We start from the raw sequence: 19011 nt of genomic DNA, 5'->3' as shown, positions 1-19011 counted from the left end.
AGGCCCTTCGGCCCACTGTGTCCATGCTGACCAGCGATCCCTGCACACTAACAATATCGTACATACACGAGGACAATTTACAATTTTACCAAAGCCAATTAACCTATAAACGTGAAGATGGACACAAAAAGCGAGAGTAACTCAGCGGGTCAGACAACATCTCTGGAGAAAAGGATTAGGTGATTTTTTGGGGTTGAGACCCTTCCTCAGACATTTCCGTCCTACGGACATATAAATGTATACATCTTTGGAATGTGGGAGGAAACGGGAGCACCCGGAGAAAACCCACGCTGGTCATGGGGTGAACATACAAACTCTAGACAGACAGCACTCGTGGTCAAGATCGAAACTGGGTCTCTGGCTCTGGAAGGCAGCAACCGTGCGCCACTGTGCTGCCCTCATGGCCCCAGTAAATGCCAAGATCCTTAACAGCATTGGTGAGCTGAGGGATCTTGGAGTTCGTTCATACATCACTGAAGGTGACAGCACAATTAGATAAGTTGGTACCTGCTTGCCTTCATTGCTAGGGCATTGAATATAAGAGTCAGGAAGTCATGATGCAGCTCTCTCAGACTTTGGTTCTGCCCCATGTGGAGTATTGTGTACAGATCTGGTGCCCTCATTACAGGAAAGATGTGGAGGGTGCAGAGGAGGTTTACCAACATGCTGCATGGATTAGAGGGTTTCAACTACAGGATGTTGGATAGACATGGATTGTTTTCTCTGGAGCATTGAAGGTTGAGAGGTGATTGGATAGAAGTGTATAAAACACTGAGAGGCATAGATAGGGTAGACAGTCCGAACCTTTTTCCCAGGGTGGAAATGTCCTTTCCTAGAGAGCATAGCTATTAGTTGAGAGGGGAAAAGTGTAATGGAGGTGTGCATTCCATGTTTTTTCACACAGATGGTGGTGGTAGCCTGGAACGCATTGCCAGGGATGTTGGTGGAGGCAGATATGATGGTGGTGTTTAGATAGAAGCTTTTAGATAGACACTTGTGATCAGCATTTGTGATGATCTAAAAAAAATGCCTTGATGACAGCAATGTACTGATGACAGTGTAAAATGAAGGTGGACACAGACAAGACTAGCTGATTTTGAGGTAAGAGTGAGATTAAAAGAGGCTCGGGGGAGGTGTACATGATCATGAGGGACATGGATAAAGCACATGCTTAGTCTTTTTCTCAGGGCGGAGAATTCTGAAACCCATATTGAACAATACTAAATTGAATTAGTAAATTGAATTAAACGCTTACCATTGACAATTAATGATAATTCATTAGAATAGCATCAGTTTATAATCTAGAACACCATTTGTGAGATTATTGATGTGCTTTAATTCTGTGTTTTTTCAACTTGGCCATTATTATAAAAGATAATGATTTGTTTTGTGGTTCACTTCCTAATTTTAAATGGTTTTCAATTTGGGAGGTGTGCACCGGAACCCAGATTGTCTTAACATTTTTAACATAAAAGACCAGTGTAACGCGCTCACATTGAGGCTTGGCTGCGAAAGCATTGTTCATATTTTTAAATATTTCTATCATACAAAAAGTTGCACGTGGCATCCACTGCAAAATTCCACTGAAAAAATAAATGTCTAATCGTAATTGTCCACCTTAAATATCTGATAGGCCAATGATCGAGTTAGTCTGACATCAGTGGTGGGGAAGATGCTGGAGTCAATTATAAAAGACGAAATTGTCGAGCATTTGGATAGCAGTAACAGGATCGTTCTGAGTCAGCATGGATTTACGAAGGGGAAATCATGCTTGACTAATCTTCTGGAATTTTTTGAGGATGTAACTAGGAAAATTGACAGGGGAGTGCCGGTGGATGTGGTGTACCTCGACTTTCAGAAAGCCTTCGACAAGGTCCCACATAGGAGATTAGTGGGCAAATTTCGAGCACATGGTATTGGGGGTAGGGTACTGACATGGATAGAAAATTGGTTGGCAGACAGAAAGCAAAGAGTGGGGATAAATGGGTCCCTTTCAGAATGGCAGGCAGTGACTAATGGCGTACCGCAAGGCTCGGTGCTGGGACCGCAGCTATTTACAATATACATTAATGACTTGGATGAAGGGATTAAAAGTACCATTAGCACATTTGCAGATGATACAAAGCTGGGTGGTAGTGTGAGCTGTGAGGAAGATGCTATGAGGTTGCAGGGTGACTTGGACAGGTTGTGTGAGTGGGCGGATGCATGGCAGATGCAGTTTAATGTGGATAAGTGTGAGGTTATCCACTTTGGTGGTAAGAATAAGAAGGCAGATTATTATCTGAATGGTGTCAAGTTAGGAAAAGGGGACGTACAACGAGATCTGGGTGTCCTAGTGCATCAGTCACTGAAAGGAAACATGCAGGTACAGCAGGCAGTGAAGAAAGCCAATGGAATATTGGCCTTCATAACAAGAGGAGTTGAGTATAGGAGCAAAAAGGTCCTTCTGCAGTTGTATAGGGCCCTAGTGAGACTGCACCTGGAGTACTGTGCAGTTTTGGTCTCCAAATTTGAGGAAGGATATTCTTGCTATTGAGGACGTGCAGCATAGGTTTACTAGGTTAATTCCCGGAATGGCGGGACTGTCATATGTTGAAAGACTGGAGCGGCTAGGCTTGTATACATTGGAATTTAGAAGGATGAGAGGGGATCTTATCGAAACATAAGATTATTAAGGGGTTGGACACGTTAGAGGCAGGAAACATGTTCCCAATGTTAGGGAAGTCCAGAACCACGGGCCACAGTTTAAGAATAAGGGATAGGCCATTTGGAATGGAGATGAAGGAAACCTTTTTCAGTCAGAGAGTTGTAAATCTGTGGAATTCACTGCTTCAGAAGGCAGTGGAGGCCAATTCTCTGAATGCATTCAAGAGAGAGCTAGATAGAGCTCTTAAGGATAGTGGAGTCAGGGGGTATGGGGAGAAGGCAGGAACGGGGACTGATTGAGAATGATCAGCCATGATCACATTGAATGGTGGTGCTGGCCCGAATGACCTACTCCTGCATCTATTGTCTATTGTTGTGAAGGACTTTTATTTCCTTGCCAGTTTACGTTTAACAACTTATTCAACGATGGCTTGGCCAGTGTTGACAGTATTCGTCCAGTGTAGACAGTGTTCGTCCTTGGCTTCATCTGTAGATTAACTGTGTCTTAATCAATTAATAAAAAGCTACTACTGAACTCGTCTTCTATCATTCATTAAAAATTACTGCTCATTTTAACCAATTTTTCACAGTGGAGCAAATGTTTTCATTACATATTGCTTAGTATTAACTTTAAAGTAACTGACAGAGAGCTTAAATTGGTTGAGAACAACCAAGGTGAATGATTTTCTTCTGTCTCTGCATTTTGCTTTATTGGGCTGCATTTACATGAAAGGAGATGATATATCCCTACATTAAAAAATATAAATCACTAATAATTAATGTCCACTTGAAAAATTGGGTCAAACATAACCTTGAATTCCATTCTACACATCTGACAGATTGAGATAATTGAAACGATCATCTCCTTTTGTGACCCTGGAAAATACATTAAAAATATTATTCATTTTACTTTCTGCAGAGCTGTATGGAACTCGTGTTAATTATTGATGATTTATAATTTCCAGAATGTGCAAAAAACAGCAGATCAAAGATATTCTCCAAAAGGGACAGATAACTTGAATGATGATGGGTCAGCTGCTGGCCAGGTGAGACTCTCAGCAATTAATTAATCAAGCAAGCTATTTGATGCTGTGTGATTCTCATAGGTTGTAGAATGGTACACAACATTTTGGCTTTAATTAGAAAGAGAAAGTGCTTAACAGGACTGATTCCATTTCAAAAGCAGTTTAATTATAATTTCATGATCTAGAACATTATTTCAAATTGTAAATATGACTAATTTGATTGAAAGAACGAAGGATTTTGGACAAGCAGGGAATGTACAACATAGGTTGAGTTCTAACAATCTTGATGGGTTTATGTCTGCTAAATAAAACTCAACGGCAGCATGCTTGGGAGTAATCTGCACAACTTGTTTTTCAGTTTAGAAAATTGATATTAGAACACCTAGAAAAGCAGTAATTAAGTTTCAGAAGGATACGAGACTGGAGACCTGCGACTAGTGCTGTATCTCTGTGATTGGTGCTGGGCCCATTGCTGTTTGTGGTTTATGTCAATGATTGGGATGAGAATGTACATGGCATGATTAGTAAGTTTGCAGATGACGCACACTAAAGTTGGTGGTGTCGTAGATAATGAAAATGGTTCTCATAAATTAAATTAGATTTTGATCAGCTGGGCATGTGGGCTGAGGAATGGTTAGTGGAATTTAATGCAGATGTCACATTTTGGGAAGGCAAACCAGGGCAGGACCTTCACAGTGAATGGCAGGACCCCAGGGAGCGTTGAAGAGCAGAGGGATCAGGGATTGCAGGTACATAGTTTTGTGAAAGTGGCGACACAGGTAGATAAGGTGGTCAAGAAGGCTTTTGGTACATTAGCCTTCATTAGTCAGGATATGAAGTGTAAAAGTTGTCATGTTACAGTTGTACAAGAGGTTGGTGAGGTCACATTTGGGCAGGCTAGGACTGTATTTGTTGGAGTGCAGGGAGATGAGGGGTGATCTTAGAGTTGTGGAAAATCATGAGAGAAATAGGTAGGGTACAGGTTTTTTACCCAGAGTAGGGGAATCAAGAACCAGAGGATATAGGTTTAAGGTGAGAGGTTAAAAAATTTAATAGGAACCTGAGAAATGGCGGGTATATGGAACGACCTGCCAGAGGTGATAATTGAGGCAGACACTACAACATTTAAAACATAATGGGACAGGTATGTGGATAGGAACTTTTTGAGCGATATAGGCTAAAATACATCCTGATTCTAATCCAGAAAGTATTCTGGTAAACCTCTCTTATATCCTCTCCAAAGCCTCCATATTTTATGTATTGGGGCAATCAGAACAACACATAATACTCAAAATGTGACCTAACCAAAGTTTTTTAATGCTGTAACATTACTCTTGTATTCAAATCCCTGACTGATGAGGGCAAGCATACCACATGGAAGGACATTTGAGTGGTCACTCACCACATGGAAGGACATTTGAGTGGTTCATCACTCTTCCCAACTGTGCTGCCACTTTCAGGGATTTATGCATTTTTACTCCAAGGTCTCTCTATTCATGGACACTTCCTGTCGACCTACCATTTACTGAGTATGCCTACCCTTGTTTCCAGAATGCATCACTTCACATTTGTCAGGATTAAATTCTATTCTGTTACTCCACCTATCTTTCCATCTGATCTACTGTATATCATGCTTAAGCCATAGACAACCCTCAAATTATCAGCAAACTTATTAATCGTGTGTAAACATCAGAGTTCCCAACACTGACCTTGGGTACACCATGGGTCACAGCTGCCTATTACTAAGACAATTGTGGAGCCCACTTTGCCATTATACTTGTTCTGTTCAAAGCATGAACTCTTTTCATGTCTTAAGTGCTGCCTGATCTGCTGAGCGCTTACTGAATTTCCTTTGTCTTTTATTTTGGATTTCAAGGATCTGTACTGTTTCTGCTTGTTCTTTAAAAACTGATGTGTGGTTTATTTCAGACAGATTTTATTATCTCCATATTATGTCTCTTAAATTATGAAGTATAATTAAGAACTAAATTTGAAGTTAAACAAGCTTAAACGAACCGACAGTCACTCACATTTCAAAATAACCAAATTTAAAAAACGTCATCTAAATGGTTGAAAAGTAATTTTATGAAAATGTTGCTTCCTTTGTAGAAGACCGACTTTCAATCTTTTGCCCAGAAACGTCAATTTCGTGCTCCATCTTTGGAGAATTTATTTCGAGCTTCTTCTAAAGAATCAGTTTTCTCGTCACCTTCAAAAGAGTCACTGCTACGAACTGTTTCAAGGGAGTCACTTAATCGAATTGACGCAGATGCTCATATTTCTGGTCCTATCTTTGATCCATCGTCAGATATTGAAAGTGAGACAGAAGATTCTGCAGGCACCTTTGAGAGCCTTAGTCGGGACCCATCTTCCAACCAGTTTCGTAAGATGGAGCGGAGCTTGGGCAACTATAGATTCAAATATTCAGAGGTAATTGTTTTGAAATTATGCACTGACGGATGGATGTTTGTTCTTTTAGTTTAGTTTGTAAACTACTAAGAATGCCACATATTGTTCTGCAAGCTAAGCCATTTCCTTGAATTCTAAATAATTTACTTATCAAGGAAAAATATTTCTGTATCCAATGCACCTTTCATGTTTATTTACCTCAATGTTTTGAATTCAATGAAGCATGATCAAGATTGGAACTACTGCATATAGCAAATTTGTGCAAGTAAGCTTCCCCTGGACTAAATAATACTATGCTGATCTCATCTTCACATGTTGGAGATCACATGTCTTGATGGATACTGATGTAAATGCTCCCCTCCCCCTCCAGAAACTTGTGTTTCACTCAGCAGGCAATGTCTGATTCCTAATTTTTTATTATTATTTAAAAATGTGGCATTAGAAGTATCCAGAATGTAAATTCAGTAATTGAAAAATTTGTAAAAAGTGTATTGTTTTACAACATCGATTAGAAATCTTAATGCAAAGAATTCTTAGCTACAAAATTGAATCTAAGAACTGATTTTGATTAGAAAACCTGATGCCTCAACTGTGATTAATATTTGTTTAATCGGGTTTGAAGACAATATGGTGTCAGCAAAATATTCAACAGTGGCTTCCCTTTTACAGTTAACATTTTTTTTCAAACTTAGTTTTTTGCCATGGCCTCCGCATGCTCAGTCGGAATACCGAACTAGCTTATTAACCTACAACCTGCACATCTTTGGGATGTGGGAAGGAACCGGAACACCCAGGGAAATCCCATGTGCTCATAGGGAGAGAGTTCAGGGCCTCCTCCACTGTCAGAGTGAGGCCAAGCGCAAATTGGAGGACAAGCATTTCAAATTTCGCTTGGGCAGCTTACAACCCAGCTCTAAGTTTAAGTAACCCTTGCATTCCCTCTCTCTCTGACCCTCCCCCATCCTGGTCTTCCTACTAGTTTCACTGGCCTTATCTCTTTGTTATCACCTCCTCCACAGCCAACAATGGACCATTGTGGGCTCAGGAGTCATCAGTACCAGCTCTGATTTGTTCTCTACTTTTTCATACCTCTAGACAATGGACAATAGGTGCAGGAGGAGGCCATTCGGCCCTTCGAGCCAGCACCGCCATTCAATGTGATCATGGCTGATCATTCAATCAGTGCCCCGTTCCTGCCTTCTCCCCATACCCCCTGACTCCACTATCCTTAAGAGCTCTATCTACCTCTCTCTTGAATGCATTCAGAGAATTGGCCTCCACTGCCTTCTGAGGCAGAGAATTCCACAATTCCACTAGGAAATTATTCTAGTTTCCCTCTCCCCTGACTCAGTCTGAAGAAGGGTCTCGACCCGAAATGTCACCTATTCTTTTTCTCCAGAGATGCTGCCTGAGCCGCTGAGTTACACCAGCATTTTGTGGCTATCTTTATAGGTTACTTGTTCTACAATTTCACCATCCCTTTCTTTATTTTCCCCTAGTGAAAATGGATGCGAGGTATTCATTTCAGATGAAGATAGACACAAAATGCTGGAGTAACAGTGGGACAGGCAGCATTTCTGAAGAGAAGGAATGGATGATGTTTTGGGTCAAGACCCTTCTTAAGATCTGTGTACACTACATACTACACTCTGATAAACTCAGCCATAGTACATTTCCTTGTTACACGCAGAATATACCTCATCTAATTTCAGAATCCTGAAAATGTTGCAAATTTTATTGAAAATTAATTATTTGTTACACCATGCTTCTACTTGGAAGCAAATATTTTTGGAATAGAAATTTGAAGATGAATATTAGTTGTGTTCATTTTTTTTCAGCTAGTTACTGCCTATCGAACTTTGCAGAGAGACAAAGAAAAAATGCAAGTAAGTAAATGTACGAGTTGCATTCTCATGTAATTGTGAAGCCATAGAAGAGTAAATATTCTGAGTGAAATTTTCTTGTATCATTTTTCACTTAACTAAGTTTTTTTCTACTGACTTAATTATCTATGCACTCTGTCTGCTGTATATTTGTGAGTGTTTGTAAATATTATGCTTTTTGGCAAAGCTGTTATGAGTCGGCTGGTTTGTGTGATTGACCTGGCTGCATACACAACCCTCTGCAATTTCTTGCTGTCTTGAGTAGAGCAGCTGCCAGACCAAGCTTTGATGCATCCTGACAGTTGGCTTTCTATAGGTGCATCTGTCGATATTGGTAAACATCATGGGAGACATGGCGGATTTCTTTTGCCTTCTGAGGAAATAGAAGTGTTTTGTGTGCTTTCCTGGCCATATTGTTGATGTGGTTCAACCAGATCAGTTGTTGGTGATATTTATACCGATTGTGGGAGTTTGACTGTAGTTGAAATATTCACCACCATAATTGAATTTATTTTATTTTTGAACTGTTATTTAGCAATCTTATCATTGTAAAAATGAATTTAAAAAAGAACTAGAACATGAACAGCTTAATTTCAGTGTGGAGTGAAGTTAATTCATGAATTGTTAATTGATTCTATAATATTTCAACCCACTTTCAGGTAGTTTTGAGTCAGGGTCAAGATAAAGCTCTACGCAGAATTGGAGAATTACGTGAGGTGAGACCCGGCATACTTTATATTAATGCCCATCTGTTGTCTGTGATGCTTTTAAACCACCCATGTATGGAAGCCAAACTGCCCCGAAAGTTGACTCTACAATATGATTATGTCTGATCCAACTTTGGTCTCACCAATTTTCTGCTCCCTTCCCATACCCCTTGACTCCTTTATCTGTTCCATTGTCTGCCAGTGATGATGGTGGTAGCAGAATTAGCTCAGGACACTTCCAGTTTCCAGCCCCGCGACGTGGACGCTTCTGCTATGGGTCCTGTCTGCCAGTAATTTGGTGATTCTGTTATTGATTCAGCTGTCTGGGCCAGAGAATAGAAATATTGGATAAAATAAATTCCTTCTCAAGCATTGTTTTAGATGATTAGGTCTGAAGAAGAGTCTTGACCTGAAACGTCACCTCATTCCTTCTGTCCAGAGATGCTGCCTGTCCTGCTGAGTTACTCCAGCTTTTTGTGTCTCTCATCATTTTGGATAGCTCCCATGAGAAGAAGGAACATCTCCGTCTCCACCTTTCAATACAATTAAATCATTCCTTAACTGCAGCGACCAAAATTGTACTCTGTACTTGGAATACAGTTTCATCAATGCCTGTGAAATTTGCATCAAAACATTCCTGCATATGTATTCAAACCCCTTGCAATAAAGGGAGGCATTCCATCAGCCTTCCTAATTATTTGCTGTACCTTCATGCAAACTTTTTTTATTTCATCCATTAGGATCCTAAATCCCTTCAGACAACGATTCGTAGTCTCACTCTATTTAAATTATTTTGTTATTTTATTCTTCCAAAAAGGATAACCTCGCATTTTCTCTCGGAATACTCCATCTCCCTTCACCCAATCTATCCACAATCCTTACATCATCATCATCACCTTCACTGTTTGGTCATCCACTTTTCTTGGTACAATCGGTAAAGTGGGCACAGTTCACTCAATCCCTTTATTCAGGTCATTGCTATGGTTATAAATAATTTATTTTAAGTTAGAGATGCAGTGTGGAACGAGGCCCTTCGGCCTACCAAGTCCATGCTGACTATCAATCACCCCTACACTCATTTTATGTTATCCCACTTTTGCATCCTACACACTTGGGACAATTTGCAGAGGCCAAGTAACCAACAAAACCCACATGTGTTTGTGAGGTGGAAGAAAACAAGAGCACCTGGAGAAAACTCTCGACCCAAAACATCACCCATTCCTTCTCTCCAGAGATGCTGCCTATCCTGCTGAGTTGCTCCAACATTTTGTGTCCTTTACTGTTCAGTGTATGTTGGTTGTTTTCCAAAAGTACTGTACACATTAACCCCCTTTTTCAGTTATAGAGGACAATTGGTAATAACGGACACCATCTTTCCCTTCCTCCCTTGTGGCCTGTTAGAATGAGGATTAACTGTAGTTCCAAAGGTCTAAGATCTTTGCAAAAAAAGGAGTATTGTTAGAACCTTGCCATCTGGCCCTTCGAGCCTGTTTTCCCATTTAGTAGGGACAGGATGAATCAGCACTTGGCTGATGGTAGGTGGATTGGAGTGAGCCAAGGAGGATTTAGAAAGCATTTCAAGTAGGCACTGTTTTAACACTAGAAACCATTACAAAAATCAAGAATGCATGCAATTATCACAATGTATTGACATCCAGCAGTGAATTGGGTCAGGAGTGTAATATGGAAGGAATAGTTGTAAGCAAATTGACAGAATGTGATTACTGGTGTCAAACATTCTTGAGAGTTCAGATGTTCAATATATTTTGATGAAGAACTAGTCAGAAAATTAATTTTCTCACAATGGCAAATGCAGTTCAAGAATAGGTAGGGTGCGGATGGAGTTCTGGTGGGGGGGGATTTGGATAGGGAGGGGAAGAGATGTGCAATGTTATAGCTATTTTAAGTTCTAAATAAATCCCAACTGGAATAAGCGAATTCGGTATCTCGACCGCGCATGCGCAGATCATAGGTCACTTGTGCTAAACATTCTCGCCGGCTGAGCTGCTGCATGTATACAGACCTGCATTTCATCCGTATTGCTTCTTCGAGGTAAGAAAATACTGCTTTCAAAACTATTAATTAGGTGTATTTATGGTTAATTTGTACAAAACTACGATTATTTTGTAGGTTTTATTGCTTTATGCTTCGGTGAGTGAGTGAGATCGTGACGATTTTCTTTTGCATTGTAACTTGTACCGGAGCTGCTCCTCAAGCGGGAATATGTTGCACTTCCCAAACCATGAGTTATTCTTGGTTTTCTCAATCATTCTTGGACTGTCGGCGATGCAAAAGAAAAACAAACGTTTGAGTGAATGAATTGCTGCTTTGTGCGAGCGGTGGCTACAATCCGGAATGTCAATGGATGACCACAGTAAACTTGAAGCTGCTGTTCGTGCAGCGATTAGACAGCTGCAGAGGTCTGCATCCAGCGGAGCGGTTTGTCTAATCAAACCCTCCCTATAATATTACCCAGAAACACATAACTCGGGTAGACACAAAATGCTGGAGTAACTTACCGGGACAGGCAGCATCTCTGGAGAGAAGGAATGGCTGACGTTTCAGGTCGAGACCCTACAGGAAGGGTCCGGACTGTAGCCACTGCCCACACAAAGCAGCAATTAATTCACGCAAATGTTTGTTTTTCTTTTGCATCGCCGACAATCAATAGACAATAGGTGCAGGAGTAGGCCATTCAGCCCTTCGAGCCAGCACCGCCATTCAATGCGATCATGGCGGATCACTCTCAATCAGTACCCCGTTCCTGCCTTCTCCCCATACCCCCTCACTCCGCTATCCTTAAGAGCTCTATCCAGCTCTCTCTTGAAAGCATCCAACGAACTGGCCTCCACTGCCTTCTGAGGCAGAGAATCGAAGAACGATTGAGAAAGCCAAGAATAACTCATGGTTTGGGAAGTGCGACATATTCCCGCTTGAGGAGCAGCTCCGGTACATGTTGCAATGCAAAAGAAAATCGTCACGATCTCGCTCACTCACTGAAGCATAAAGCAATAAAACCTACAAAATCATCGTAGTTTTGTACAAATTAACCACCTAATTAATAGTTTTGAAAGCAGTATTTTCTTACCTCGTAGAAGCAAAATTGGAAAATACGAATGAAACACAGGTCTGTACACAGGCAGCAGCTCAGCCGGCGAGAATGATTGGCACAAGTGACCAATGACCTATGCATGCGCGGTCGAGGTGCCGAACTCGCTTATTCTGGGACTCGCAATCAAATAATGCTTTGGATTGTTGTTCAAATCAGAGTGACACCAGGGCTAGACGAATTAGATTATTAAATCAGATTACACTGAATCTCCTTTTAATCTTTTAAGGATTAGAAATTAAATGATGATCTTAATTGAGGTGTTTACAATTTAAACTGTGATCAAGTAAATTAATTCATATTTTGAAATTAAATATAACCCATTTGGAATTTTACCATAAAATCTTTTCCAGGTTAACTGAAGTGAAATCTGGATCTCTTTCCCGAAGAAGACTTTTGAGCTAATGTCATTTGAAATTTTCAGAATGGAACTTGAAAATTTTTTCATTGTGAGATATTTAGGGTTATAAAACTAAGGCAGCGTAATAAGACATTTGCAATATGACTATGATTTGATTTGTATGGCAGAATAGGCAGGAAAGACTGAATGCCTATTTTTCTTATAATCATATTTTTTGACATTAAAAGCTTCTAAGGACAAAGACCAAATAGATATGGAGGAGTATGCAAAATAGCAAATAGAAATAAGGCAGATTTGGAACATCAGGCTACCACAAAAGGATGAGAAGACCTTGAAGGGTGCATCCAGATACTTTCCAATAAGGAGCAGTTAATGCATAGAATATATATCAGAGCTGAATATAGTGGAGACAAAAAAATGTCTGGAATAATAGAAAATAATTTAATGTTATAATTGCAAAAATGCTAGTTGAATATTTCCAGATGGACTCTCAAACCTCCTTTACATTTTTAATTACATAGTAGAAGGAAACCTTCAGTTTTTTCTACTAATGTCATGGTCACCTGTGTATTGCAGTCCATATTTACTGCATTCACACCCATGCTGAGAGTTGACATAACTGTTCTGATATATTTTCTTTTCACCACATCTTGGTGAAACTTGGTTGGGGAAGGGTTTGATGGGAAGCTAATGCCACTCTCCAGGAAACAGCACAGGAACTGGCCGTTTGGCCCACGGTGTCTGTGCGGAACATCATGCCAAATTAAATTAATCTCATCCGCCTGCATGTGATCCATATCCCTCCACCCTCTGCATACTTGTGCCTTTCTGAAAGCCTTTTAAATGCCACTATCATATCTGCTTTCTACTGCTACCCCTTACAGTGTGTTCCAGGCACCCACCCACTCTCTGCAAAAAAAAACAAAAAAACTTGCTCCACACATCTCCTTTAAACTTTTCCCTCCCTCACCTTAATTCTATACCCTCTAATATTTTACATCTCTGCTGTGGGTAAACAATGGACTGCCTACTCTATCAATGTCTCCCATAATTTGTCTGTTAAATCACCAGGAGCTGCAAATGATTCTACAAGCGAAGAAGCATATTCAAGATGAATTTGAAGCATCCCTGGAAGAGAAAGATCAATTTATTGGTGTTCTGCAGACACAGGTTAAAGCGTAATTTGTACACATATTCAATGTATTGAGCATGTGATCTTTGGTGTTCTGTGTTCAATGGCTTGATTTGGATGTTGTGTTTGTACCTGAAAGTAAACAGTGGAATGTGGGTAGAGGGGGAGGGGAGAAATAGCTGTGAGAGCAGGTGGGGCACGGGGGTAATGGGTCCAGAGCCCCCCTCTGCTTTCTTTTCCCCCGCTCCCCAATGCTTTTTCCACTTTTTTGTCAACACACTTGAAAGCTTGGCAGATTACGAAGGTGTGATTATAAATCCCCTTGTGCTCCAGAAGTTATGCAGTGTCTGTAAATTATTGACTGATGCTCTATGGAGTTAAATTTACCATGAAGTGGAACTCAAAATGAAGTAGAGAAAGGTTAAAGATGCTTGTGAATACAGTTACTGAGGACACGGCCAGAGACTTCATCCGAATTAGTTGCTTTCTGTGGACTCACTCACAGGAATGCTGATCTTACCTGGCAGTAGGCTTTGGATAAGCTGCCGACAAGAGTTTAATAAATAAAAACAGAGAATGTGGTTGGGTGGCGGTACCCTGGGCTAAATTGAAGATTGAGTAAGACGTAATAGAAAAAAGTTAGAATAGCCTGGAAAATTATATTTTTATATACCTATCTGTGGTAGGAAATTACTGGAGGGGATTCTAAGGGATTTGGAAATGCTAGTTGATTTGGATAAGCAGGATGGTTTTGTGCATCAGAGATCGTGTCTCATGAATTTGAATTTTTTGAAAAAGCTATCAAGAAGTTGGAGGGCAGGACCGTAAATGGAGTCTATGGACTTCAACAAGGCTTTTAATAACGTATTGCATGATAGGCTTCTCTGGAAGGATAGATTGCACAAGAATCTAGGAAAAGGTTGCTAATTGACATGGACTGTTCACAAAATATGTCCATGTTTTCGACGAGAGGATGAGAATGATCAAATATGTTTGCTGATGAGTGCAAAGCTGGTTGGCATTAAGAATTCATAACTAGCTAACTTCATAATACAAGGCATACCAGAAAGAATCTAATATGGAAATAATAAGCAGAATAGTTTTCAATTGGTACCATTTTGTAAAGTCTTAAGGATTGAGGAGTCTTTGTAAATTAATAATTGGAAGTAATAGGGAGATATAGCAAGAAGTTAAGAAGGCTGGTGCCACGTTAGTTTTTTAAAATAAGGACACTTGAGTACAAGTACAAAAGTGCCTCAGACGAGTTGTGCAGGGTCTTGGTGAGATTGCCTCTGAACAGGCCTAGACTCGACCCAAAAAGGAGGCAATGAAGGTGCACTAGATTGATTGGTGAATGGGGGTTCTGTCAGATGAACAGAAATTAAGCATACAGGGCTTGTCTTCCCAAGTTTTGAAGAATGAGAGGTGATCTCGCTGAAGAGTATAGAATTCTTATTGTTTTTGATGATGGATACAGTGATGATACTTCCATTGAGTGGAGTACGTGCTGATCTTTTAAGAGTCTCAAAATAAGCATTCCCCAATTAGGACAGAAATCAGAGATAGACACATGCAAGATTGTCCTGCAGTGTCTGAGACATGGACAGTATGAGGCTTTGGTAGAGAGGCCATGTGCCGTTTGGAGGGTAAATGCAAGGGTAACGGCACAATCTTTTTTTCTTTTGTAAAGTTTCCTTGGGCTAGTACAATAAAGATGGCAGTTAGGGCAGCAGTATGCTCCTCTTGCAGGATGTATGAAGTCAGTGAGACTTCTAGTATCCATGAGGACTACAGCTATGCAATGTGTGTCCAGATGCACCTCCTTACAGACCACAATAGGGAACTGCAGCAGGTGCTGGACAATGTCAGGATCATTCAGGAGCCTGAGGAGATCATATGCAGTTACAGCGAGGTGGTCATGCCTAGGGTAGTGGCAGAAAGTAGATGGGTGACCACCAAGAAAGGAATTAGGCACAAAGTACTTGAGTGTGCTGTGGCCATTCTCCTCAGCAAAAGTTATGCCCCTTTGGATACTGTTCGGGGTGGGAGGATGTCTGGTCAGGGGAAGTCTGTGCTATTGAGCTTGGCTCTGAGGAACAGCGGGGAAGGGTGAAGTCAGGCAGAACAATAGTGATCAGAGACTCATTAGTTAAGGGGCATAGACGGCAAACAAGATTCCAGGATAGTGTGTGCCTCTCTGGTGCCAGGGTTCAGGATGTCTCCGAGCGGCTGCAGAATATTCTCAAGGGGAAGGGTGCGAAATTAAATCCCACAGTTGTTCCTTGCTCCCTTACATGCCTTTCCTGTCCGCTGAGCTTTCTTTCATCAAAATTTATAGCGACTTCCAGCCTCTCACTTGCCTCGGTGGTCCTGCATTGGATGCTGCCAATCCAGTTAAAATCCATCCTAGTAGCACTCACACTCCTGCCTGCCAGGAAATTAGTTCTCCAGTTCAGGTGTAACCTCCTACCCTCCTTTCCTCTGGCTCCTCACCGAAGACTTGTGAGCCATTTACTCACACTTGCCCTTAACACAGCACTTAAGACTCTTGAGTCAAAGACTCGTACTTCCCCTCCAAACACAGCCCCTCCGCTACACCTTATTTTTATTAGCTGCTCAGTTAGTTAATTTGGATGCTCCAACTAATCCACTGATTTGCTTTTCAAGGCTTCTGCTCTGCTCTGACATGAAATTGACTTGCCCAAACCTGTCCACGACCTTGCTTTTCATGGGTCCTGCTCTGCGCCAACTTGGATATTGTGGAAACACCTGAGAACACTTAGAGCCTGGATCAGTACTTGAGACTGTGTTGTTTCATTGCAGAAACATGGTTGTCAGAGGGACAGAACTGGCGCTCAGCGTTCTGGGGTTTCGATGTTTCGGGCGTGATTGAGAGGGAGGGAAAAGAGTTGGAGGAATTACGCTACTAATCATGGAAATTGTCATGATGGCACTCAGAGAGGATATACTGGGTTCATCCGCTGAGGCGATATAGGTAGAGCTTAGAAATGAGAAAGGTGCAAGGACTCTAATGGGATTACACTATAGGCTCCCAGTTGCAAGCGGAAGACGGAGGAACAGGTAAGGAACAGGTAAGCAGAAAAACACCAAAGCAACAGGGTTGTTTTTGTGGTTAACTTTATCTTCTTCAATATTGATTGGGATTCGTTCGGTGCCAAAGGCAGCCCAAGAGGGTTTCTTGAAACAGTTTGTGAATAGTCCAAACTGTGATATGTGCCCAAGAGGGTTTCTTGAAACAGTTTGTGAATAGTCCAAACCAAGAAGACCTTGTCTTGGGGAATGAGTCTGGCCAGGTGACTGGTGTTTCAATGGAAGCGAGTTTTGCGGATAGTGATCACAATTGCAGAAGCTTTAAGAGTGCTTTGAACAGGGAGAAGGCTGGCGCTCGTGGCAAGGTACTAAATTGGTGCAAGACCAACTACATTATTAGGCAGGAGTTCGGGAGGGTACCCTGGGAACAGTTGTTAGTTAGTAAGTCCACATCTGACATGTGGGAATAATTTAAAGGCCAGTTCATCGAAGTTCAGAACTGGCGTGTTCTGGTAAGGTGGAAGGATAAGGATGGCAAAGTAAGGGATCCTTGGATGAGCAATGGGGTTGCAAATTTGGTCAAATTTGGTCAAAAAGAAAAAGGAAGTGCATGCAGAGTTCAAAAGGATAGAATCAGACAGCCTTTGAGGAATATAAAGAAAGGATGAAACAACTCAATCAGGCGATTGAAATGGGCAAAAGGGGCCACAAACGTTGGTGAATCAGATTAAGGAAAATCCCAAAGATTTTTATACCTTCATTAAAAACAAGGAGAAGGGAGAATCTCAAGGATAAAGAAGGGACTTTGTGCTTAGAGACTGGGGGTGTAGGGGAGGTACTAAATGAGTAGTTTGCATCTGTTTTCATCAAGGACAAGATCATGGTGGATGAAGTGATCAGTGTGGAAGGGATGTTTGAGATAAAGAAGGAGGAGGTGTTGGAGCTCATTAATTGCATTAAGGTAGATAGATCCCCAGAACCTGTTTGGATCTATCCCAGGTTATTGAGAGGCAAGAGAGGAGATTGCAGGAACTTTTACGAAGATCTTTGCATCTTTTCTAGTTATAAGTGATGTGCCGGAGGACTGGAGAATAGCTAATGTTGTTCCTTTATTTAACAAGGTAAGTAGAGTGAATCCAGTGAATTAGAGACCAATGAGCCTCATGCAAGTGGTAGGGATTCTATTGGAGAGGATTCTTTGGGATAGGATTTACTCGCATGTAGAAATGAATGGATTAATTAGGGACAGTTTAGTTTTATCACGTGTACCAAGGTGCAGTGAAAAGCTTTTGTTTGTGTGTTATCCAGTCAAAGAAAAGACTATAAATGAACACAAGCTGCCCACTGTGCACAGATTAAGGGCACAATGGCAAGATAGAGATGAGAACAAGATATAACATTGAAGCCTGATAAAGCCCGATAAAACATTGTTCCAAGGTCTCCAATGAGGTAGATGGGAGGTCAAGACTGTACTCCAGCTGATAAGAGGACAGTTCAGTTGCCTGATGACAGCTGGGGAAAAAATTGTTCCTGAATCTGCACAAGCATCTGTGCATCTTGCCTGATGAGAGATTGGAGAAGACGGCATGAGACTGGTCCTTGATGAGGCAGCGTGAAGTATAGATGGAGTAAATGGAAGGGAGGTGATGTGTTGTGCGATGGCTTGTGCTCTGGCAGGGATTTGTACATGGCAGGTCGTGTCTTGCTATCTTGATCGAGTTTTTTGAGAAGGTGACGGTGATCAATGAAGGAGGGGTGGTGGATGTTTACGTGGATTTTAATAAGGCACTTAATAAAGTCCTCCTTGGAAGGCTGATCCAGAAGATTAAAATGCACAGGATTAACAATGACTTGGTCTTATGGATTCACAACTGACTGACTGATGGAAGGCAAAGAGTTGTGGTGGAAGACAATATTTGGGCTGGTGGTCTGTGATTAGTGGAGACTCTGGGTGATCTGTGCTGGGACCTGAGGGCAAAGCTGTTAACATTGTCTATGTGGACCAACAAGGCAGATGATAAGGTACAGCGTGGTAGGCTGCTCTGGAAGGTTAGATTGCATGGGATCCACAGAGTGCAAGCCAAATGGATAGAGAATTGACTACATGAAAGGAAGCATGGAGGGTTCATGGTGGAAGGTTGTTTTTCGGATTGGAGGCTGGTGACTAGTGGTGTGCCTCAAGGATCAGTGCTGGGCCCTTTGCTGTTTGTTGTTTATATCATCAATCTGGAAGAGAATGTACAAGGCAACGTCCTTGTTTAAGAAACATTTAGACAGATACATGGATAGTACAGATTTAGAGGGATACGGGCCAAACACAGGCAGGTGGGACTAGTATAGATGGGGCATGTTGGTTGGCGTGGGCAATTTGGGCCGAAGGGCCGGTTTTCATGACGTATGCCACGGGCGGATAGGTCAGAGTAAGAGTGGGAATGAAGTGGCTGGCAATGGGAAACTCGGGGTTGCTAGTGTGTATTGAACTCGGATGTTGTGAAATGAATCACTCTATCTGGGTTTGGTTTCACTGATTTAGAGAACACCACATTGTGAACATCAAATGCAGTAAACTAGATTGGAAGATTGGTTTTCATTTGGTTGTTTTCAGTTCTCTGGTTGTAACTCAAATGAATTTGCATACAAATCTGAACACCTTTAAATATTTCTAGGCATATTTTTAGTTGAAGTCAG

General features: G+C 41.3%; 1 protein-coding gene across 9 annotated transcripts in view; it reads left to right on the top strand.

Moving 5' to 3' along the window:
* The window catches only part of golga4 (golgin A4), a 115915-nt gene that overhangs the window by 15668 nt on the left and 81236 nt on the right, over nucleotides 1–19011 (top strand). For 8 of the 9 annotated variants that reach the window (XM_078397895.1, XM_078397894.1, XM_078397897.1 and 5 more), the window contains exons 3-7: nucleotides 3612–3692; nucleotides 5781–6101; nucleotides 7919–7966; nucleotides 8623–8679; nucleotides 13212–13310. In XM_078397895.1, coding sequence (XP_078254021.1) covers nucleotides 3612–3692; nucleotides 5781–6101; nucleotides 7919–7966; nucleotides 8623–8679; nucleotides 13212–13310 — 606 coding nt within the window. The remainder of the gene's footprint in view (nucleotides 1–3611; nucleotides 3693–5780; nucleotides 6102–7918; nucleotides 7967–8622; nucleotides 8680–13211; nucleotides 13311–19011) is intronic. The other variant, XM_078397901.1, reaches the window with a different exon arrangement.

The sequence above is a fragment of the Rhinoraja longicauda genome, chromosome 4, assembly GCF_053455715.1.
Source record: "Rhinoraja longicauda isolate Sanriku21f chromosome 4, sRhiLon1.1, whole genome shotgun sequence".
NCBI lineage: Eukaryota > Metazoa > Chordata > Chondrichthyes > Rajiformes > Arhynchobatidae > Rhinoraja > Rhinoraja longicauda.
This window is presented reverse-complemented; position numbering and strand designations above follow the sequence as displayed.